This window comes from Lampetra planeri, chromosome 28 (assembly GCF_965212315.1).
Source record: "Lampetra planeri chromosome 28, kcLamPlan1.2.h2, whole genome shotgun sequence".
NCBI classification, from domain to species: Eukaryota; Metazoa; Chordata; class Hyperoartia; order Petromyzontiformes; family Petromyzontidae; genus Lampetra; species Lampetra planeri.
The window spans coordinates 9,684,026-9,707,776 of NC_136134.1; the positions used below are offsets into that span (position 1 = coordinate 9,684,026).

At 45.3% G+C, this 23,751-nt stretch overlaps 1 protein-coding gene across 3 annotated transcripts; it reads left to right on the plus strand.

Moving 5' to 3' along the window:
• The first annotated feature begins 740 nt into the window (after positions 1 to 740).
• Positions 741 to 22,727, plus strand: LOC144728412 (kinesin-like protein KIF17). 3 transcript variants are annotated; one of them, XM_078607838.1, is made up of 17 exons: positions 741 to 811; positions 2,055 to 2,284; positions 5,309 to 5,455; positions 6,423 to 6,524; positions 7,009 to 7,198; positions 8,822 to 9,042; positions 10,262 to 10,493; positions 11,188 to 11,273; positions 11,671 to 11,809; positions 12,235 to 12,353; positions 13,052 to 13,218; positions 14,105 to 14,354; positions 14,907 to 15,165; positions 15,855 to 15,925; positions 17,398 to 17,542; positions 18,060 to 18,249; positions 18,560 to 22,727. In XM_078607838.1, exons 2-17 carry the CDS (start codon positions 2,057 to 2,059, stop codon positions 18,588 to 18,590), a joined length of 2,577 nt encoding a protein of 858 aa, XP_078463964.1. In that variant the 5' UTR covers positions 741 to 811; positions 2,055 to 2,056; the 3' UTR covers positions 18,591 to 22,727. The 3 variants fall into 3 exon arrangements, with proteins under 3 accessions (XP_078463964.1, XP_078463966.1, XP_078463965.1); XM_078607840.1 differs by having other exon boundaries at positions 17,398 to 17,512; XM_078607839.1 differs by having other exon boundaries at positions 11,191 to 11,273.
• The last annotated feature ends 1,024 nt before the right edge of the window (positions 22,728 to 23,751 follow it).

A 23,751-nucleotide genomic window follows, 5' to 3' on the forward strand; every position in this document is an offset into this window, starting at 1 on the left:
ATTAACCACAGTACCTTATTGATCTCGTCAAGGAACATAACCATCACGCGAATAATGGTCATCCTAGCAGCTGCAGCAGCAGGTAAGGTAGCAAAAACACGTGAGTGGCCACTGATTTATTTATACGGGCAATCAGAGCGGATTTACTTGGTAACAATTTACTATTTACAGTATTGGCAATTATCACAAGGCCAGAGAGTCTGAAGAACGACCGTTTGATTTTTATGTATCAGGTCGATTTTTTTTACACATTCGTAAATAGCAGTCGCCTTAAAGCGGGGGGAAAAAGTGTCCTTTAATTTCAGCAGGCGACGTTTCAGGCCTGGGCCTCCTCCACGCGTGGGGATGGGTGACCAATGAGCGGTGCCGCCAGTCCGCGGTTTGACCAATGGGCGGTTCCGCCAGTCCGCGGTTTGACCAATGAGCGGTTCCGCCTGTCCGCGGTTTGACCAATGGGCGGTTCCGCCTGTCCGCGGTTTGACCAATGGGCGGTTCCGCCAGTCCGCGGTTTGACCAATGGGCGGTTCCGCCAGTCCGCGGTTTGACCAATGGGCGGTTCCGCCAGTCCGCGGTTTGACCAATGGGCGGTTCCGCCAGTCCGCGGTTTGACCAATGGGCGGTTCCGCTTGTCCGCGGTTTGACCAATGGGCGGTGCCGCCTGTCCGCGGTTTGACCAATGGGCGGTGCCGCCTGTCCGCCGTTTGACCAATGGGCGGTGCCGCCTGTCCGCGGTTTGACCAATGGGCGACGAGCTAGGCGACGGCCGGGGCCCCGGTCGCCTAGCGACCGTGACGCCTTCACCCGGCTCAAGGTATGGGATCGTGTAACGGCGTTACAATATTTGATGATTATATTCCTTTAAAATGCAGTGTTATATAACCGAATGTTTATTTTTATAGCAACGTGAACTGTTATCGACATTGTTGCGATTGAGCTGCGATGCGAAAACGGGAACCAGGGCGGCCAACAGAAGCCGAGGCCTTGCTCAGGCTCACTTATTTATTTTTATGTCACAGCAAATTGCGTTACGTCCACGTGTAACGTATACTATACACGTGTCACAATACTCACGTCGGCCTATGTACAAGGGTGCAAGTTTGTACACACGAACGGGTTAGCCGTCTGAATATAGATATAAACATTCGGCCAGGATCTTACAGCGGAGGCGTGAAAGTTTTAAGGGCCGCCTTTGTAATTGGCGAACGCACGCGATTTTGTTACCCTCCACTCTTATTTACCCTCGGTTATTGACGAGGTCTCTCGCTCGAGCCTTGCGACACACACACTTGCTGGCCACTCTTACTATGTTACACTACATCGCAAACCAGTGGGTTCGTCAATCGCGCGTAAACAACAGCGGTTGCTTCTTAGGTTCATCTCACGCACGGGCAGATTCATCTCCTGCCACTTTGACACCAACTATTGACCACGAGCTTCACACATTATATACTCTTAGGTTTTTTTCGGTAAAGTCACGTAGGTAAAAATTAATAATCATAAAATAATTATAAGAAAAAATAAAATATTATTTTTATTATATATTTTTATTATTTATTTTTACCTACGTGACTTTACCGAAAAAACCTAAACGTATGAATCCTTGCAGTCACGAAAGCTTCAAATCTAGAATTAACTTCACACATTAGTCACTCACTTGCTAATCGGTCGCACGGACTATTCAACTCTCACGCACATTAGCACAATCAATCACACCACCACCACCACTACTTGTTTGTTGTAGTACAGAGTACAGAGTTAGACTGATGGCCTTAATCTAAGTTATCTTGTGGTTGTTGTTGTTGTTTGACTTGCATCCCACTGGGATTTTTGCACACAGTGTTTGTGTACGGTGCTTTTTCTGCAATATTTTGCTGTCTTTTCTTGGATTTCTGTTTGCACATCGTCACTTTAAGATGTTTTCTTGTTCATGTTTTTGTTTTTTGTTTGTTGCGGTTACACCCGATTCAAGAGCCGAATGGCTCACAGGGCTATACCTAATAAATTAACATGAACTTGAACTCCCCCCCCCCCCTACCTCCACTGGCTGCCTCAAGCCATGGCGGCCGAGGCAGTGAAGGTGGTGGTTCGATGCCGGCCCACGAACGAACGCGAGAAGAACCTGGGCTGTAAGGTGGTCGTGAGCATGGACACGGTGCGGGGCCAGTGTTTCATTCAGAAGCCCGGGTCCGGGGATGAACCCAAACAGTTCACCTTCGATGGCACATACTTCATAGAGAGCAGCACGGAGCAAATCTACAACGACATCGCCTACCCGCTGGTCGAGGTAGAGCTCCCTCCACCCCCCCTCCACCCCCCCATATATTACAATGTCTAATGAAACATTTTTTTATTATTAGACAAGATGGTAAAGCTACAGCCCCGTAATTCATAATGCGAATATTTATTTTATACTGGAGGAATCCGATGAGCTATGAAGCTCTTTCTCACAGATGTCCTGTCGGGGCGTGTCAGAACGTTACAATAAACGTACAAATGAAACAACATTTTTTATATTACCAGGTAAAGCCCGCTTAGCTGTTAGCTTCTTTTTCAGAAGCGATCTGGCCACAAATGATATCTTAACGAAGTGGCTTGTGATTATGTGGAAATGTATAGCAGCACTAATATAATGTAAATACTAAATTATTGCTTGGACACGCCGCTGCTAGTGGAAGGGCCTCCACTTAAACGAGGTCTTAATACGTCTTGGAAGAGGTGGGCATTGCCCACACTTTACCCCACCACACGATGCGATGTGCATATTTGCTAGTTGTTGTTGCGAGTTGGACAGACGAGGGAGGGATTTTAAAGAAACGTGTTCACTGGTTCAAGTGCCTCGTCACGGTGGTTTTAAAGGCAACCTCTGAATGGCAAGTCAAGACGTCGCTAACCTTGACAGCCCTGCAATGCAGAGCGATGGGTTTATAATGATAATAAAGTCTCGCGACCAATATTATCTATGAGAGTATTTCTTTTGGGTTAGATCGCGTAAATATAAATGTGTCGTTCAACCCGCCACCACCCGACACAGCCAATTAGTAAGGTTTGTCACGTAAACAGAACGTAGCCAATCCGTTACTAGTACAGAGAGTAAACCCACAACATTCACAAAATCCACCTGAAACAGAATTTTTCCACAAAATCTGGCTGTCGCCTGATGATGCTAGTTGTAATTACTGGCGAAACGTCGTACTGTAAATGTTGTGGGTTTACTCTCCAACACACCGATGTGCTGTACTAGTAATGAATTGTCATGTTTTGTTTACATGAAAAACCTTACTAATTGGCTGTGTCGGGTGGTGGCGGGTTTAACGACACATATTTACGCGATCTAACCCAAAACAAACCTCTAATATGGCTAATAATACAGTGCAATAATATTTATCTAGGAAAGCCTAATTGAGTTATTCATCCGAATCATAGTAATATTGTCGATTGTTCATTGTGCAGGCAAGCTTTGCTGATGAGAAATACTCTTCAGGATTTGTTAAGTTCGTGTGCTTGGTTTATTAAAATAAATACCAATTGTTTACACAAGAAAGCCTCAATGAGTCAAAAGTCTAATTATTCCTTTTCGGGAGGGTTCCTCCATTGTTTGGCTAATTCCATGAATGAATGCCATGTGAGAGGAAATCCGGTAACTCGCAGATAACCTCAATGCAGTACTGCCATCTCACTACCTCGCAGGACCAGTTTTACAATACAGTCCCATGCAAGTCCTGGAGGCCACCCATCCAAGCACTAAACAGGCTCAACCTGCTTAGTTTCAGAGAAGCTATGAGCTCGGAGTTGATTTAGAGTGAAGTGGTTTGAAACATTGTGCAATGAACCTTAAAATATTGTCAAAAAATAAAAGCACATTTTGAAAAGGATTATCTTCTTACTATTCACGAATCAGTGCAAATATATTAGATGTTCCTGTGTAAGTCTTGGCTCATGATATATATGGCAACTAATGTTACAAGGATGCGGACAGAACAAGCACCACTTTATATGGCCAAGTTCATCGTGGTTTGGTAAGTTTCCTACCCAAAGACATTTCAAGAAGGCATTTTTGTTGTTTCATTTTACTCCAGTGCCGGACTGAAGTGGCAAAAAATGAATTCCGTTTTGAAGGGCTTTCTAACACTGTACGCATAAAGGACCAATTAGAGGAAGCTTGTTAGGGGCTGTATAAAGAAAACATGAGAAGGGTCAACTTAAAGCCCTCGCACAAAGGAAATTAATATCCCACCGGTGCCCCCTAAAGCAACGGTGCAGCCTCTGTGGGTATCGTGGGACTTCAGACATCCACAACATATTTAGACATGGCTACGAGACACCCACAACATTTTGGACAAAACAATCGTGATATTTTTGAGTCTGTGTTTTTCTCCCTTCAACAAAGCAGACAAATGCTGATTATGCAACTTTAATTACAGAGAAGTGTGTGAACAGTAGGCTCAATACTGAGTCCGTAGCCATTGAATGTGGAGATTGTCATACTGCATTCTTTGTATTATAAGACTCTTTCTCATTGTATTTTAAAGCATTAGTTGGGGGTATGTCTTGACTCTGGGTACAAGCATCGGGTGCATCTTATTTTCCAGAGCATCATAATTTGTGGAATATGGTAATTATTGTATAATATAACTCCTCTACTTCTTGACCAAGTGGGGAGTGAAGTTTGTGGATACTATCTGCAATCTAAACAATAACCATCCGGAATCATACTCTAGCACAGTGGATCTCAACCATGGGTATGTGGAAATGTTCCAGGGGGTATAGGTGAGCTTAATATGCTTACATTATTGATGTTCGTTTTTCATACATTTATTTCTCAGAACCATGTTTGGTGAGGAAAGGGGGTACTCGGTTGAAACAAAATTCAACAAGGAGTATAGAAGCCAAATAAAGTTGAGAACCACTGCTCTAGCAGAACATCCCCCATTTTTTTCACAAGAACCGGCGACCTGTCGCTGCCTGCGGAGGGCTTCTCAGCGCTTTGTGCCTCACTGGTGTCCCCTTCTCCCCCCCCCCCCCCAATGTGTGCAGACACTACTGATTTATATATGTAGGGTGTGTAGGCATATGTCTACAAAATACATTATTTCTTTTTGGGTGGGGGGGTCGAAATCATTTGGAAACCTGTTGGTCAACTTTTTACCCCCATATCTGGGGGGGTCCACTTCCTATAACCTTTTGCTTCAGGCCTTCTGAAGGGATCTTATTATTTAGTTGATGGACAAATCGAACGCCGGGCTTTCATATTGATGTGTGGCTATGAACCTGTCGCTAAAGAAGGTGGTGGTGTGTTGACTCTGACCAGGGCGTGGTGGAGGGCTACAATGGGACGGTGTTTGCGTACGGACAGACGGGCTGCGGAAAGTCTTTTACCATGCAGGGCGTATCGGAGCCATCTGCCCAGCGAGGCGTCATCCCGCGTGCGTTCGAGCATATCTTCGAGAGCATACAGGTGTGTGCCTTGTTCTGGCTGCCATAGACACGGTCATGGTCGTTGTCAGCACCAAGAACAATAATTCAGATGTCGCACTTTAAGCAACAAAAATTAAGAGCAAAATCTGGAAAAGCTATAGGTTACATTGAGGATAGGATGGGGGTCGTCACCCATTTTGGGGCAGAGCGCGATTGCCAATTATAGTTTAGCCCTGACCTTAACCTTCCTTGCCCAGCCAACCGACTACTACTACCCCCTACCAACTAGAAAACTAGTCTTTCATTGACCCCAACCATAACCAACTATCCAACTGGCCACTAGTGCTAGCCATGCCGCTGACAACAAGCCTATCAGCTGTTAACCCGTAATCCTACTCGTAATCGCACCTCTGGAATTTCGTTAGTGCCACTTTTAGCTTTTTGTAAATTTCAGTGGTGTTTACAGTACCTGTGTCTCAACACAGTAAAGCTTGTGCAACACAACACAGTTTTTAATTCTCAATTTGGTTATTTGTGCCCTGAATTTAAAGCAAATGTCAAGAGGAATAACTGCAATTGGAATATTTTTCATCGACAGCATCCACCTGGAGATGTGCGCTGCCTACATCCCTTGCCACTCTTGCTGCCTTGCCAACTTCTCGCTTCACGTTTTGTTTTCTGCCTTTGATTTCTTTTATGTATGTTGAACTTCTATTGCACTGTACGTCGCCAACCGTGCTAATCGGAGGTGCAGGGCTGAAGTACAACTGACTAAACACAAAAAGCAGTTCAAAAGAGAATAGTTTTCAATCAAAATTTTAACTCTGCTGGGTGAGAGTCCGTTGACATCCATTATAACAGTAAGGATAGCAGCTGCATTAAATTAGCATTGCATTTGAAATACAATGGCTTGAAAAAAGAATCGGGCCATTTTGCAGAGATGAGATTGTCAATTAAATGTGATGTGTCATTCGCGTTGGAAATAAATCATAGTTTTTGCCTTGCAGTGCGCGGAAAACACCAAGTTCCTTTTCCGAGCCTCGTATCTGGAAATCTACAATGAGGAGATAAGAGATTTGCTTGGAAAAGACACGAAGCAGAGGCTTGAGGTGGGTGAGGGGTTTGTTCATTCATACACGCATCCTAATGCATGTGACTTTTTTTCTTCATGATATTACATTTTTTTGACTTTATGTAATATTCCACACCAAAATAATAACAAAAAAGATCTCAATTGATTTCTTTTACGGCATTTTTTGCAGACATTTTTTACAGTTCATCATCATCACTATTCAACTCCGTGCATGTCATTGTCCTGCTTCCCTCTTCTCTCTCACTTCCAATCACTTCCCCTCTACCCTCTCCACAAACGTTTTATTCACAACCGCATTTCCCACTTGTCTCACTTGTACTCCCACTTCCCCCTGTGCCACCTTGCATCCCCATGTCTCCTCTCCCCGTGCCACCGATCCCCCCTCGAGTCCCCGTGTCTCCGCTCCCCGCCGTGCCACCAATCCCTGTTGCGTCTCCCCCGTGCCTCCTTTCCCCATGCCAATTTATGCACCTGTTGTGCCCTTTGCATGGGACCCACAGCTGAAGGAGCACCCCGAGCGTGGCGTGTACGTGCGCGACCTGTCCATGCACACGGTGCACAGCGTGGCGGAGTGCGAGCGCATCATGCAGGCGGGTTGGAGTAACCGCGCCACGGGCGCCACGCTAATGAACAAAGACTCGTCGCGTTCGCACTCCATCTTCAGCATCCACCTGGAGATGTGCACCACTGGTATGGCAATTGCACTCTATCTTTAGCATTCCCTGGGCACTCTCGCTTTCTCCCCTTGATTTAGTTTTTTTGTATGCCATGTGTGTGGTTTATTTTTCTGTGTTGAGAGTCTGTTGAGATCTGTTATTAAAGGATAAGTGTGATATTTTCGTAAAAATTAAGCATCTTTGATTCTCAGCATTTGGCATGTTTTTGAAGTGTTATTCTTTATTTATCCAGGAAGGCCTCACTGATCTCAATACTTTTTGAACAGTCCTGCATTAGGATGTTGGGCCAGTTTAATTTAAGCAGTGCTTAGGCTTTTATGGAGGGAGTTCTCGGAGAAAACACGTGCAGACACGCAGATGACGGTCAAAAGTCTGCCAAGGCAGGTTCATGAATCTGCCTGTTGTACTGCCACCTTCTGGCCACCTTATATCCCACTAGGTTTGGCACTCTCACATGTCTGCATGCCTTGCTTTCTTTTGCAAGTGCATCCTGTGTAGATAACATTTTATGAAATGTGCGGTTTTCTTTTTTCGTGTTAATTATGAGCTTCATTATTTCCCCACCAGTTATTTACCAATTGTGCTGCGAGTTTAAATATCAGTATCAAGTTAATTTATTAGGTATAGCCCTGTGAGCCATTCGGCTCTTGACTACCGACACTTCGGGGTTTATAAAATGAGTAATCACATTGTGAGATGTCAAATTAGTTACTCAGATCACATGAGCTAAATTCCAATGTATATTGTACTAGATAGATAATCTAGCTACTGTTGTACTATCGAGTTTGATGCTCATGACAAAGGGTCGATGTCCGTGACATGCTTTCATTTGCAATATTCAGTGTCTCTCATGGAGAGTCTCACCTGGCTGATGACAATGTCCCACCAGCTGATCTGTTTTCTCCCTCTTCCCCTCTTCTCTTCCATTTCCCTCGCAGAATCATCCTCTTCATATCTCCAGCTGACCTTAGGACATTGCATATGCCACCTTCTCTGTCATCAGACTTCTAAGTAATTGTTGCTTGTCGTGGTTTTATAAAAAAAATAATGCTTTCTCAGGACATCTTCAGTCTTATCACACCGGCTTACTTCGAGTCTCCTGAAAGACCGCATCTCAAAAAGCATTTTGTCTTTTCATCACATCTTTCTGCACTTTCCATGTTTCATGGGCATATCCCACTGCACTGAACACTTACACCTGGGTATACACACTGCTGTCACCTATTTAATCATAATTAGTACATTTGGTATTCAAGCCATTCTTCAAATCCAAGGGTACCATGTAAGTTTTATGTATCACAGACGAGTAGTCTGCCAGTAGGAGGTAATGTTGCAATGTCAAATTAAGTGATTTGCGAGTACCCTTTCGAGTTTAGAAATTTTGGACTGTGAAACAGGCCAGGCACGCACGGCCTATTGTTCTTAGAAATGTCATGCGATCTTTAACATCTGCTGTGAAGCAGATGGTGCGTATTTTGCGTTAATACACTCGCAGTATTAACCAGGGTGACCGCAGAACTCGAACTCTAGAACTGCAAATACGCACGAGCGGCCATGTCCGTACCTCCCCCCCCCATTTCTGAGCTCCGCGCCTCGCAAAATGTAACCCCCGTGCTGCCATCTGCTGGCGCTGCAGACGATCAGGGCGAAGACCACATCCGCGCAGGCAAGCTGAACTTGGTGGACTTGGCGGGCAGCGAGCGCCAGTCCAAGACCGGCGCGCAGGGCGACCGCCTCAAGGAGGCCACGAAGATCAACCTGTCGCTGTCAGCACTCGGAAACGTCATCTCGGCCCTAGTGGATGGGCGCTCCAAGCATGTGCCATACCGCGACTCCAAGCTCACGCGGCTACTGCAGGTGCGCCCCCCATCCCAAAATGGCCACTCTGTTTTAATTTGCTGTCGGTTTATTGAAAGATGCTTTATTTGTCCCATGAGTTCTGCTTGCAAAAGAACCAAAATTAGGGCAAGCATTGAGCGAAAATACACCAAACGCTTGAAAAAGGTGATTGCGTTTCTTAAGTGCAGATTTGTTATTTGGGAGGACATGGCCTTCACCTTAAAAGCGGGCAAATCAAAAAGCAACGGATGTAATACCAGCGAGTTGCGCGAGTGTACGTGTTTGGACAAGGTGATGTAAGATAATGAGAATGCAGGCCATTCATCATCCATTGCAGTAAACAAATGACAGCTGGGAATGTGGCCATGGTAGTGTAACAGCGCCAAAGGCACTTTACCAGCATGAAGAATGGGCAAATTAAATCATGGGCAGGCCCACCTCATAAGCAGTAGATTGAGAAAAGGACAGCACATGTTCTAGGTAGGCATATATTGATTAATTCGCCTGTGATTCATTTGTCGATTCAATACTCAATGTTTTATACATGTACATAACATGCGGATGACGGTGTAATCGCGTTGAAATGTTGATCTGTCAAAACAAAAAGCCAGTCAACGATGCAGGTGTTTATTGAAGTCCAAACACAACTCTTGTACTTTAGATTATCCATGCTGCAGTCAGGACACTTGCTATGTTCTCTGTTGACGATGATGGTAATGGTGATCGTGATGAATTGCGACAGAAGAAATATTAACAAGGTTGACGATAACAGTACAATTGTATTTATATCGCGTATGAATTCAACTTCATATCAAGACGCTGTACATAAAAAGTGGGCACGTATTATTCAGCTAGAAGCACTCTGTCTTAGGTCGAGGTGAAAAACAAGGTCTTGCTGCGGGATATGAACAAGGGCAGGCAGTCAGCAGCATGGATGGCTGGGGGAAGAACGTTACAAACTATGGGGGCAGCAGAGGAGAATGGGCAACCTCGCACTGAGCAAAGGTCGACTGGGGGCTTCCACAGAAAGTCTTGCATGCTGGAGCAGAGTGTGCGTGGAAGCAAATCGAGCGAGATGAGGGTGGGGGAGAGGTATTCAGGGGCAATTTTACGGAGCAACTTGAAGACGGGGTGAGTGATCTTGAAATTGATCGGGATTGGATGGGGAGCCAGTGGAGTGATCGGGAGTGTTGAGACTGACGTGGCCTCGTTGACAACGTGCGATGGCGCTCGCAAGGACTCCCTGGGCGGCAACACCAAGACGCTGATGGTGGCGTGCATCTCTCCCGCCGACAACAACTACGAGGAGTCGCTGAGCACTCTGCGCTATGCCAACCGCGCCAAGAGCATCCGCAACCGCCCGCGTGTCAACGAGGACCCCAAGGACGCGATGCTGCGCGAGTACCGCGAGGAAATCACCCGCCTCAAGGCCTTGCTCCAGGGACAGGTTGCAGCTCCCGGCCGATCTGGTCAGAACCTGCACCCCCCCCACCCTCCCTCCCCAACCCCCTCACACCCCAACCCATCCTCAGAAAACTTGAGCAAGCCTCCCTTATTCTGCAATGTATTACTTCCTTAAAATAATGTGGCTGCATATTACTGTGGCCTGCAAATAGTGTCTTTTTTTGGGAGGGGGGGTAAGGATAACCCTAAAAAGTAAAAAAAAATTGGGGGCAAATAAAAAATGGGCGTATAAAAGTAAAAAAATGTTAGTGTACAAAGTGATGGTGGCTTGTTGTTAGCTGTGGCTTCGTACTGCTTAGACTTCACGCGCAAGGCAGTCCCAGGCTAATACTGTACGGTGTAGTAACTACTGAGGCATTGTATTGTGCGTTCCAAAATAGAGGTTTTCGTTGATTTCATCGGTGGTTTTACCGCCTATTATATTGTAATATTTTGATCATGTAAATAACAGAAGTTGTAAATGGAATAATGTAGTATTCATGGACTTAATGTGGTTCTGTTTAGAATATAGATATATACCAGGTCACCCCACTCCTGAACCCAGTATTTCTTGGACATTCTGTAGTTGCATTGTCTGGATGGGCGCTGATGTGGTTCGTGCTCGACTCCAGAAACTTAGCTTTCCAGGTGCAACACTATGACTGTATTAAGCTGTGAAAGCATAAATAATTCCAAGAATTTCCACTTGTGTCTTTAAAGCAGAGGTACCAAGAGCAAAGGAGGAAGTCATTGCAGCTGTCGATCACCAAGCTGAAATTGAGAAGGAAAGGCAGAAGATTCGACAGGTACGTGCCTACCGGCCAACTTTCCAGCAACGTGTCCTGCCCAAACCCATCTGTTTACTCTTTCTCTCAGTGTAATGCCAAGCGTGCATCTCTGCATGCTTCTTAACACACTTGTTGCAGTTTTTTCGTCAGCATCCATGTCATAGCAGGTAATACACTGATTAGTAACTGTTCTTTAGACACCTTGGTATGGCTTTCCCAAAAAAGTACTCAATAAAATCTGACAACCACTTGCAGTAAATGCAATGCAGCATTATGCACAAAGGCCCTTTTTCCTCTCGCCTTGTGCAGCCCGTCCCCAATAATCCCAGGGCTCTCTTCCCCGCTCACCCAGCCATTCGCCACCTTTGTGCGTTTGCGTCTCATGACCACAATTTGGCCGGGCCCCCCCCACCAGGAGTACGAGGAGCGGCTGTCGCGCGTGCGGGGAGACTTTGAGGCCCAGCAGCGCTCCAAGGCACGCTTGGAGGAGGCTCTGGACACCCTGCGTGTCTCCTACGAGAAGAAGCTCACCACAGTGGAGGAGCGCCTCACCGGTGCAGAATGCCCTTCACCACTCAGGCCAGACCTCTCTACCTCCCCACTCAGTCACTCGCCACTCTTCCCAGACATTTACATCCACAACGGCTCACTCACCACGCCTCCCAAACCTCTCTCTCTCCGTAAATACTCAAATCGTCCAACTGCAATTTGATTTATTTTTTTACTCATTTGTCAAGTTTATTTGATAATGAAAAATAGTTTGTTCTATCTCATTGTTCTATTACGTGTAAAGTCACATCAACATAATTGTACATTTTCATGAAACAATCTGTACTAATATGCATCATTTGATATATTAATCCTGATCATAAGAATCTATTTTAATTGACGATTTATTGCATGCCTAATGATCATTAGCAGATACACCATTTCTAAAAAGAACACATGATTGAAGCCGTGTGTTTGCATTTGGTGATAGCGGTGGTGGTGCAAGCGGAGGTGCAAGCGGAGGTGAAGCGCGAGCAGCAGGTGGAGAGGCCGGGCACAGCTGCCCCACGGGCGCTGACGAGCGTGGAGCGGGCGCTGCCCCAAGCACAGGTAACAGTGCGAAAGTTCAGTAGATGCTTCCTCACCTGCCAAGCCACCACCCCCTCCCCGCAGCTTTACGCGAAGCCTCTTGCAATAGCCAGTGGTAGAGATGAAGAGGATATGGGTACCTGGGGCACACTGAGACCACGAGGGCTATTGGGCACAGCCGTAGGTCCCAATGAGGATAGGAGCACGTGCCTCACGATGATGTCAGAACGCGTTACGTCTTGTGACGCACCCGGTGTGACATCCCTTTGCACGGGGCCCAAATGGGTCTCAGTCCACGCCTTCCCCTGACTCACATTGGGAGTAATTGTTAAAATTTTGAAGTGAACGTACAAAAATATACATTTTTTATAACAATGTATTTATAATCATAGTAATTCCATTACATGGCAGTTTATTGAGTATCCAGTCAGGTGACTCAGCTGTAGAGCTAACAGATTGTAATCGGAAGGTTTGCTAGTTCAATTCCGAGTTGGGGGATGACTCATCGTAAATAAGTACCACTTTGTTGGGAAGCCAACTGTGGTTGTTCTCGGACTAGACTCTGCCCTTGTCATAGGAATGTGGAATTTCCACTGGTTCAGAGCTGTAAACAGTAGTCGAGGGGGAAGTCACTGGCTTGCTTTGAGTATGGGAGGACACGAGTGCGCTGCGAAAACCGTGCCCTTCCATTCACTCCACGCGTTTTTCTGCTCCCACAGATTCCGGACGTGCGAGCGGCCAGCGCGCAGGTAGCGCGTCACATCAACAGTGTGAAGAGCGTGGAGGAGCTGAGGGAGGGCACGCAATCGGAGGCAGAGGTGGAGGCAGAGGCTGCCGATCAGCCCAGCACCATTGCCCTGCTGGAGAAGGAGGAGGTGCTACGCAGGTAGGACCCTGGCAGGTACTGGAATGAGCGGGGGAGGCAGATGCAGAGCTTCTACCTTTCGTATGGTAGGGGAGGTGCTGCGCTGGCCAGATGGTAACTCCCTCTCGCCTGGTATGCACGAGACATCGGTTCAATCCCCATGCCTGTATATTTGGAGTTTGCATGTTCATCTTTCCCTTTGGTTTGCGTGGATTTTTTTCAGGTCCTCTGGTTTTTCCCTCCACATTCAGAAACATACATTTAGAGTATTTGGCTGCTATATATTTCCGCATGATTCGCCACTTCGTTGATCTATCATTTGTGGTCCGGTCATTTCTGAAATAGCAATATAGCTCAGTGGGCCTTAACTGGGGAACATGAAAATTGTTTATAATTGAGGGATCAGCAACCTGAATATGCTTATGGCGTGTTTGAGTCGGTGGCCTGCTTCAGGAGTCACCTGGTGAATATCTAAAACAATGCCAGCAACTGATCTAAGCAGGCAGTTCTGTTTCTATGTGATGCACGGTTTGAGATTTAGTGACGGCAATGGCGCTGGAGGAGATAGCTGCATCGGCTATACATATGGTTCAAAACGGACCATTACTTGCGGGGTAATTTGAAACTGGAAGATCTCCCCTGGAGTTGGTGATTATGTTCTTGATAGCGTGGTTTGCATTGTCTCAGGTTGCTCTCTGCAATCCCTTAGCATTAAATTAGGGCTTGTGGTGTACATCATGATGCTGGTGCTTTTTGTGCTACTGCTGGTGCTAGGGTTGATAGCCCTGGTGATTTTGGTGGTTTGGTAGTGTTGTAGGTGCCGGTGGTGATCAGCCCTTTTCATGATGTTAGTTTACCAGGCCGGCTGTTGCGAGCACCGCCGTGCGCTTCTCGCCTTGCTTCCCAGGCTGAGCTCGCTCCAGCGCGACGTCGTGGGCGGGGAGCAGGCCCACAACCCCGAGCTGCACGAGCGGCGAAAGGAGCGCCGGCGCCTGGCGGACGAGCGGCACCGGCGACTCATGGAGAGTTTGCGCCTGGACCACGAGGCCGACGGCGAAGGGACGGGCGACAGCGACGAGGTGGTGATGCGCGTCTTTGACTCCATGAGGGACGAGGCGGAGGAGAAGGAGCGGCAGCTCAACAAGGGCCGCAAGAAGGTAAGCGGTCGGCCGCTATTTTTCCAGGTCTAAAATATTCCCTTTTTAGTGCGGCCAAGTTGTTTGCAGCGATAAAACATAATCCATCAGGTTTTTTGGGTGAGATCGCGTAAATATAAATGTGTCGTTAAACCCGCCACCATCCAAAACGGCCAATTAGTAAGGTTTTTCACAAACAAAACATACCAATTAGCTTCTAGTTCAGCACACCGGTGTGTTGGAGAGTAAACCCACAACATTTACAATTCGAGTGGCGGGTTTAATGATGCATTCATATTTGCGCAACCTAACCCATAAAACCACTTACGGCTATTGATCACGGAAGCCTACGTGTTAAAAGTGATAAAACATAAATAAGCATTTGCAGAACATTGCCAAGTTGTGACAATGCGCCATATGAAATGGAAGTTGTGGGCTGCCTGTGACCCGTGGGCCAGAGGTCTCCACCCTCGCTATATAAGAAACCACATTTCTACATCCGAGACCCATTCTGTACTTGGAACCGTCCCGTGGCACCGCTAACCGGGTTGCTCGGACGCCCGCGTGCTGCAGCTGCGAGCCGCGCAGGCGGATATCAGCGACATCCAGCAGGAGTTTGAGAGCGAGCGGCGCGACTACCTGGACACGATCCGGCGGCAGCAGCGTGAGCTGCGGCTGCAGCAGCAACTTCTGGAGCGCGTGGCGCCGTGCCTGCGGCGCGACTGCAACTACGCCAACCTGGAGCGCGTGCGCAGCGAGGCCACGTGGGACGAGGACGCACAGGCCTGGAGGCTGCCCGAGATGGTCGTCACGCGCACCTCCCTGCCGCCAGGTAAAATGTGGAGGTACCTCCTCTTCCGGGCATGCACAGCCCTTTTGTAGCTCCACTGCTGGATGAGGGCTGTCAGTCAGGAAAAGGCCTCCCCCACCTTTACTAGTCAGTCCTCTGTCAAAGGACAATTTTTCCAATTAACTTTGCAGTGCTTTGTCTCAATTGTCTTGTCAGCTCGGCATGTAATGCTTCACGTATGTGTACAAGTACAGCCCTTTTGCTACCACTGCTAAATAAGGGCCTCCCTACAACCACAAATTTGGGAGACCATCACGCACTTTCAGATGTGCTTCTGCTGGAATGCTCTTCCTAGTCGATGTTAGGAAGCTATTGGAGCTATGCACGTTTAAATCTTCTAGATTGAAAACTCGATTCTTTAGAACTGCCTTTTGTGTTTAGTTCGTTGCCCTTCCCCCACACCTCCGATTAACACTTTGCTACATAGGGTGCGAAAGAAGTTCAACATACATACATCACGTAGCCTTGCAGGTTATGGGTCGCCCATCCAAATTTAAACTCTGCTCCTCTTTGGGGATCCGATAAGATCAGGCGCATTATGGGCAATGTGGTCATCGGCATGCAATGATCCATACCCTCCAGCAATTCGATTCACTTTTTGGGGTTATGACGAGATTTAAAAATGACTGAATGAATAACGAACGCACGATTAACTCCTGTGTTGAGTGCAGCCGGTGGCGGCGGTGCACAAGCCAAGCCCTCGCGTCGCACCCCGCCGCACGAGAACGGGAACCACCAACGCGTGAGAAGCACACCTGTGGAGCGGTACCAGCATCACCAACACCACCACCCCCCCCCTCCCGCGTTGTATCATTAGCAGGGCTACCACCAGTAGAGGCCGACCGAAAGTTGGCAAATGGCCACTTTCGGCTTACTTTCGGTTTTGGCCGAAAGTCAATTTTTAACTTTTGGTCTGGTTTCGATTTCGGCCGAAACTGATATTGACTTTCGGTCGTCAACCGAAGATCTATTTTTAGAATATAACGCTAGTGCTAAGTCTATCAGCCGGTCAGTCGGCGCTAGGCAATCCTATGTGATAGGCTGCATACACACACACACGTCAGCAGCAGCTTGCGAGCGAGGTTACAGCCACAACCATGGTCTGAACGTCCGTTTAGCATGTTTGGGTAGGTACGGTGCAAAAGAAGTTCAACATATACATTGTCATGTAACGATTGATAATTTCTTACGTTAACGGATCCCGATTTCATTAAATAATTATTTTCGTCAAATTTTTATCGTCTCGTATTCTTTCAGTTTTGTTTGTAATATTTTTTACTCCGTTAGTCTAAGCGTAACCTTAGCACTACCAAAGCAGCAGCACCACCCACTCCAGCGGCATCGTCATCATCACCTGCACTATTATCACCACCACATTGTGAAGGAGCTGCACATGAGCTGGCATATGTTAGTGATACTTATACATCTGGAGCACAAAATTGGCACCACTCTCTATGTTAAAGTTAAACATGCAGTGCTAAAATTGCTCCATACGAGAAAGTTCCAGAGAGCCCTATTAAAGTGGATATTCTGGCCTACTCTTAACAGCTGATCAGGCATCTTACAAGACGTGGGAGGACTCACTTTCCCCTACAACATGTTATCTGTCGATCGACCATCGCTTTCTCTGCCTAAACAGTATTTCTGCAAAAGTACACAGCTGTCATTACTCTGGACTCTTGATGATTTCGAAAACGTGTTTTGGTTTGGCCATGTTTGTTTGTTGTAGTACAGCGTTAGACTGATGGCCTTAATCTAAGTTGTCTTGTGGTTGTTGTTGTTGTTTGACTTGCATCCCACTAGGATTTTTGCACACAGCATTGGTGTATGGTGCTTTTTCTGCAATATTTTGCGGTCTTTTCTTGGATTTTCTGTTTGCGCATAGTCACTTTAAGATGTTTTCTTCTTCATGTTTAGTTAGTTTTTTGTTTGTTGCGATTGCACCCGATTCAAGAGCCGAATGGCTCACAGGGCTATACCTAATACATGAACTTGAAATGAACTTAAACTTGCTGTGATGAGATACTGGAATCGATTTGCTACTCACAACCGAACGAGCTAGAATAGACCGAATGGGCCACCCCTGTTGTTTTTAATCTTTCTTAACTGACAAAAGAGTCTGAACAACTCGCGGGCGGATAGTAGGGTTTGCGTGCACCTTTTAAGTTGCTTCTCGTCCATCCTGCTGTCTCTTCACCCCTACGCGTGTCAAAGGAGGACCGGTTCCTAGAGCGGCTGACGCGTGCCGAAGCCGAGGACGTGGCCGGGAACTACTTCAAGCCCCGTCGCGCCTCCCTGCTGCTTAACAAGGAAGCATCGCGCAGTCTGGGTACCGAGTCGGCTCGCCGCGATATAATACGTAAGAGTTTTTTTTGGGTTAGACCCGCGTAAATATAAATGTGTCGTTAAACCCGCCACCACCCAACTAATCTAACCCAAGAAACCTCTTATGGATATTGGTCGTGAAAGCCTTTGTGTTAAATGCGATATACGAGATATAATCCTTGACAATACGACATTTTTTTTACGAAATTGTATATATTTCTCCAATTTAAGTTTTGGGAAAACATCTATGACTATGTCAGGAGGCAGCTGATTTCAAACTTCAAATTTAAATCTTCTTGGTTCTTTCGGTCAAGTCACGTAGAAGGGAAATAATAAAAATAAAACATAATAAAATAATTCTCACGACGTTTCGGCCACAACGCAAGCAGCCGTCCTCAGGTGAAGAACATGTCTGTCGGAAAGACAGCGTCTGAATGGGCACCACCAGGCTTGGCAGCGTATATTTAAGCTTAAATCCAAATTTAAATATTAAAACGTTTCTCTAATACACTATTGTTTGTGTAAACTCCGACACGCCCGCACACACACAGCTGTGCATGGGCACAGTGCTCCAAGCATCCCAGTATCCCCACTCTCTGGGCCACTGGGGCTCTATCCCCAGCCGGGACCCCTTGAGCCGCCCCCGAGTGCCCGGCCCCACCGACTCGGAGCCCTTGAGGGGCCTCTGCCACTCACCGCCCAGCGGGGGAAGAAGAAACGGAACAAGCCGAGTCCGCACGGGTGAGACATCCGTACACTCATGAGCTCGCCAACACGCAGGCTTGGCACACGGGTCTGCATATAAATTGACACACATAGGATAATACACGGGATCTCAAGAGTTTCCACTAAGTAGTAGTTGAATTGAGATGGATGGCGAGGTGGTTCAGAGGTTAGAGAACTGAGCTGGCACCACTGAGGCCCTGGGATTAAATCGGGTTCTCACGTGTCGTGAGTTTATGGGCTCAGCCTAGACACTACTTATTTAATGATAAAAGCGCAATATACATTCAAGTTGTACGACTGTGTGCGTGTCTTTTGTCCGCATCAGCAACTCGGAGGAAATGGAGGTACCTTTCTGAGCAAACGTGACCAAGAGGCCTGGACCTGAAACGCCGGTTACGTGGCGTGTACGCGTGTACCCGCGTGGTCATACGGTCAGGAAAAACACTACCCAATACGAGCCCTGCAACATATCCATCTTCCTATATAAAAGATTGAGAAAGATGAGGAGCTCCTGCAAGATAACGTGTCTTATTCATTAAAAGTCAGTGCTGTTACAGCAGGGTAATGTCAACATCACCTGTGACCAGCACACTCTGTAAGGGTAGAGGAGCGTACAGCTGGAATCCAGCATTTTTGAGGAAAGAGCTGGCAGACTGTGTGTGGATTTGTTAAACTCTCTTCACCCCGCTGCTCGGTGGTCAGGAGATTGCAGCACTGTATGGGTTTGTTTATGGCGCCACGGTGGCAAGATGGTAAATACCTCGCCGAGTATACAGGAGGTCTTGGGTTTGATCCAGACCATGGTATATTTGGAGTTTGCATATTTTTCCCCGTGATCGCATGGATTCTTCTCTGGGTCCTCTGGTTTTTCCCTGTCTGTGTAGACCTATCTTTTAATTGTATCCCCTGTCCAGAAATTTTGGTGTTTCCCACACGCAGAACACTCATTGAGAAGGACTTGGCCAACGAATCGTTCCAACACAGGATCCTTCTGAAATACATTCTTGAGAAGCTGTTCAGGATAAATATGACAACTGATGTCATAACATGTAAAATCTAGTTTAACAAATACGAATCTATTAAAAAATATATATTTATGATAAAGACTGTTTGCTGTAATATCGTCTTCATTCTACAGAATCTGCGATTTGTTAAGTGTGTTAATCATTGCCTTCAAAACACAAAATGTTACTTTCTATTTGACAAAAGCTCGCCATGAAGATGAATCTTTATTTTGTTATTTATATTTAAAATTGTATATTGATGGGTTTATATAATTGTAATCGTAATGGAGGCTGCTTTGGACTTGATCATACCAATGTGGTAAAGGCCAGTGTGTAAGTGCACACACTTTACTGGGTCTAGATTTCTAATTTTCAAATTGGGTGTTGCATGACCTCAAGATGCCACAAAGCAAGTATGCTCCCTTACAGGATGCATTGTACCAGATTGTCATACTTGTTTTCTATAATATCCAGAGGGCCCAAGAGCAGTTACTTAAATGTTTTGACCAGAAATGCCACATTTGACATTTCCACCAAAGAACAATAAACACCTTTTTGAACTAGTTGAACATTTATTTTGCCATTAATTGTATGTGCTTTGACTGCACAATGCAAAATGTTGCATTTGCATAATTGCATTCCATAACTTTTCCACTGGTTGGCCATTGGAAATGAACAAAAGTAGTGCTGGAATTTCCAATTATATAAATTAATGGATTACTGTACACGTTTTAATTTGAATAATCAGACAGCATGTAAAAAGTTGGAAAAACATTCTCACCCTTTGGTACCATCTGTCCCGCTGGATGGGAGGTGGCGAGGGGCAGAGCTTGGGTGACGTCACGTGGGGTGTGGCTCGTCAACGGTTTCTCACCTTCGGGAGGCAGAATGTCAGGGCGGCCGCTGTTTTTTAAGGGGCCAGAGGAGTCAATCACAGAACAAGTCACGATGTCAAGTCGATTAACCTACTGAATCAACTTGTCATCCAGTCATAAACAGCGGTGATTTTTTTTTTTATAAAAAAAACCTCTAATGGATTTTGTTTCAATTCAGTGTAGTTAGGTTATAATCCAGTGATGAATTGGGAAAACAAAGATCTCAAACCCCATGATTCATTGCACCAAAACTTGTAGTAGAGTTTATGACCATGATAAATCTATGAAAGTTGTTGACTTTTAAATGTATGCAAATAACATACATTTGCATTTTTCAATGTTGTGTATGACACAACTGACTTAAGTTCCATTATCGCATGAAGCCCATGATATGTTATGCTCAAACTTGTAGCGAGGTTATATTTTGGATTCTGTTAAAGTTTAATAGTTTTGTTCATGTATTTGACAGATTTTTTTCAACATGCGCCATGTAGCAAAAGTGTGTACAAATACAAACAAAACTAAGTTACAAAACATAATGAAAATGAATGCGTGTATTTGTTAACCAACCTGTGATATTGCACTTCTGACTTTTTTCATAATATAAAGTTACTTAGAATGATTATGTAATTATGCTTTATCCTGAAAGATGTAACTTCTGGTCTTTGTCAACATCTACAATTCTCTGAGAGAACTAGAGCAATTAAAGTAAAATTCCCAACAGTGCACATTTCAGACAAGTACTAATATACCAAAATTGAATGCCACATCAAGTTTGAGGATAATACTTGATGGGATTTGTGAAATGTCATTTCCACTTCGAAGTTTTGAAATGCGTAATAAAATGCAGAGGACGCATTACCATATATATTAAAAAAAAACTAAACTTTGGAAAATCACTGCTGGGTAAGCCAACTCCTCCAACTTTTATCTGAATAAATAATCGGGTTTAAGATATGTTGGACAACTTATTTCATCAATCCCTTCCAAAAATATTTAATGGGCACTATTTCCGTATACATAAAAAAGTTTTTATCGAGTTACAAGCAGCTTTGCAGTAAAACAGCAAACATTGATAGTGAAATAAACGTTCCGACTAATTTATCAAGCTCTTTCAAATTAACATTCTTTATTAGATATGTCAAATCTGGTATAGTTGTTTTTTCTTTCACCTGTTTGGAATAAAAATCAGTCTTGCTCCACATCTGAACACACGTCAGATAGCTACACAGCACCACTCCGGAATCACGCATAAGTCTGGAATTCGGGGAAATTTTTTTAAGTGGATGCCAGTTGCCAATCTTTGAACACAACAAAAAAGTGCAAATTACCCACTGATATGACCCCTTTAAAAATTATTGCACTTGTTTTGTAGAATATCTGAAAATGGAAAGTAAATATAAAATAAATTGAAAATAATAAAAGCAAAAAACCCACGACGTTTCGATCGCAACACAAGCGGTCTTCATCCGGCGGAGAGAAAAGAGGGGGGGCAAAGCCTCCAAATGCAACTTTTTATAAGGGCTTTATTATTTTCCATTTAATTTATTATCTATTATTTTTATTTTCTATCTACGTGACTTTACCCAAAGAACCAAGAATATGAATTCCTGCAGTCATGAAAGTTTCAAGTCAAAACTATCTAACCTCTCCATGTATCTTACCCTTCTCCCTCGTGTCTCCGTCTGCCTCTCCATATCATATGCTCATGGTAGGGGATTGTTGTTGCTGCCCACTGCTCCCGTCCCCTGCATTCTCCTTTCTTTCCGCCCCACTGCGAGCATTGGTGAGCCATGTGAATACGGTGGCCTGCGAAACTCAAAACTTAAGGCTACGATTTTGTCACGGTAATCACGGTCATTTAATGTGAAATTCACAGGCAAGGTGAGGCATTTTAAATATGCGTGGCACTTCCTGTGTGTATATCCCTGTGTCTGTCCATCTGTCTCAGTGTTTCTGTGGATCTCTGTAATTGTGGGGGTGAATTATTATGTATGTCCCCTTGGCTCTGTGAATTTCCATGGGTCAATTGCTCCTGGTTGTCAGGGCAGGTTATTTTTTCACCCCAGTCCAATCCTGGAAGCACTTAACTTTGTTTCAATAGTTAATTCCAAAACTTTACAGTTCGCATCCAAATTCATGAATTCCGTGACCACCACCCACTACTTCCGTTACAAAATCATGGCTTTATGAAAAAGCTTAAAGATTGCATAAGGCTTCATAATCCTCTGCTCCTTCTAATTGGTGAAATATGTATTTCAAGGCAAAGCGAATATTTGAAGCACCGTACAATAAAATGGGGCAGGTAAATCCTCTATTATTTAGATATGTCAGTATTTTGTAAGACAAGCACTGCATGGTGCATAAAAGTAAGTAAATATATTTCTTAAAATCTATAAGTTATGCTGTATTTATATTCACATGGATCAGGCTATATGCCATGTGACTTCATCGCCAGAGTTTAACAACTCGAAGCGCGAAAATGTGAAATGCACAAAGATTTTTATAAATCAATTTAACATAACATGTAACTACTGTGCCTGTTGATTTCTAAGCAAATTGTAGAGTTGTCTGGATTAAAACTGCTAAACGTTCGAATAAAATGATTGAAGTGCTCCTTTGCCAAGTGCATCCTTGAAACTGTTTAAATATTGAATGTGTTGTTAAATAGATCAGTTTATGCCACGTGAATTGAGCTGTTCGTCAGCTGTGGAAGACTTAAGCAGATACATTTATACCAAGTCATTTTTTAATTAAACAATGAGACTCAGTTTGCACCATCCTCGACACTTAAATATTGTAAATGTTCACCAGTGTGCAATCACTAAGGTATGACAGAGAGTTCTCTGTGCACTGCCACGTAACATGCCGTGCCCTACGATATCACTGCTTGTTACGCGCTCTGTGGCATTACACTAAAGTTTAATCTCTTTAAGCCACAGTGAATTTTGCCTATGACCTAATCACACGGAATGTACCCGATCGCATCACAGCTTGGAAGCTAAGCAGGATTTTTCAGCCTTAACGGTGCTTGGGTGACGACCACGCTTATCAATGAGGTCATCACAAAGACCACAGGGCTACGTTCTGAGAAGTAGAGGGCAGTGCAGCAAACTCCATCGTTGCGCTGTACGTCTATGCTCCCTGCCACCAACCCGCCATAATAACTACAACCCGCGTGGCACAGCGGAGGCCCTCATCCAGCAGTGGACTGATGAAGGGCCGCACGTGTTACACGCACGTGCAATCCCGATACCCGTACCGGGTAGTCAACGAGTTAGTTGGGAACGAGGGTGAGGGATGCTGACCTTACCGAAAAATCGGCGAGTCGATGCGCAGTGGGGGGCCCTCTTTTGACGACATCCCGTTGTGTTGCCAAGCAGCACGTAGCACAGACACGTCGCACGTAATGGGGGGCAAGGGGGGGGCCCGGGGAGACCACGTGAAGGATGTTCCGTTGTCTTGCCCCTCCGGGGTGGTTGGGGGTTGATGTGGCGAGATGGGTTGAAGTGGTGTTTTCAAAGTTGGGGTTCTGAATTGAGCCTGGAGGATTCTTTGCCCGAGATTGCTTAAAGATGACGATGCAATCTCTTATTGAATGCGCGCACTCACATTTAAAGCATCCAAAATTTTTGCTT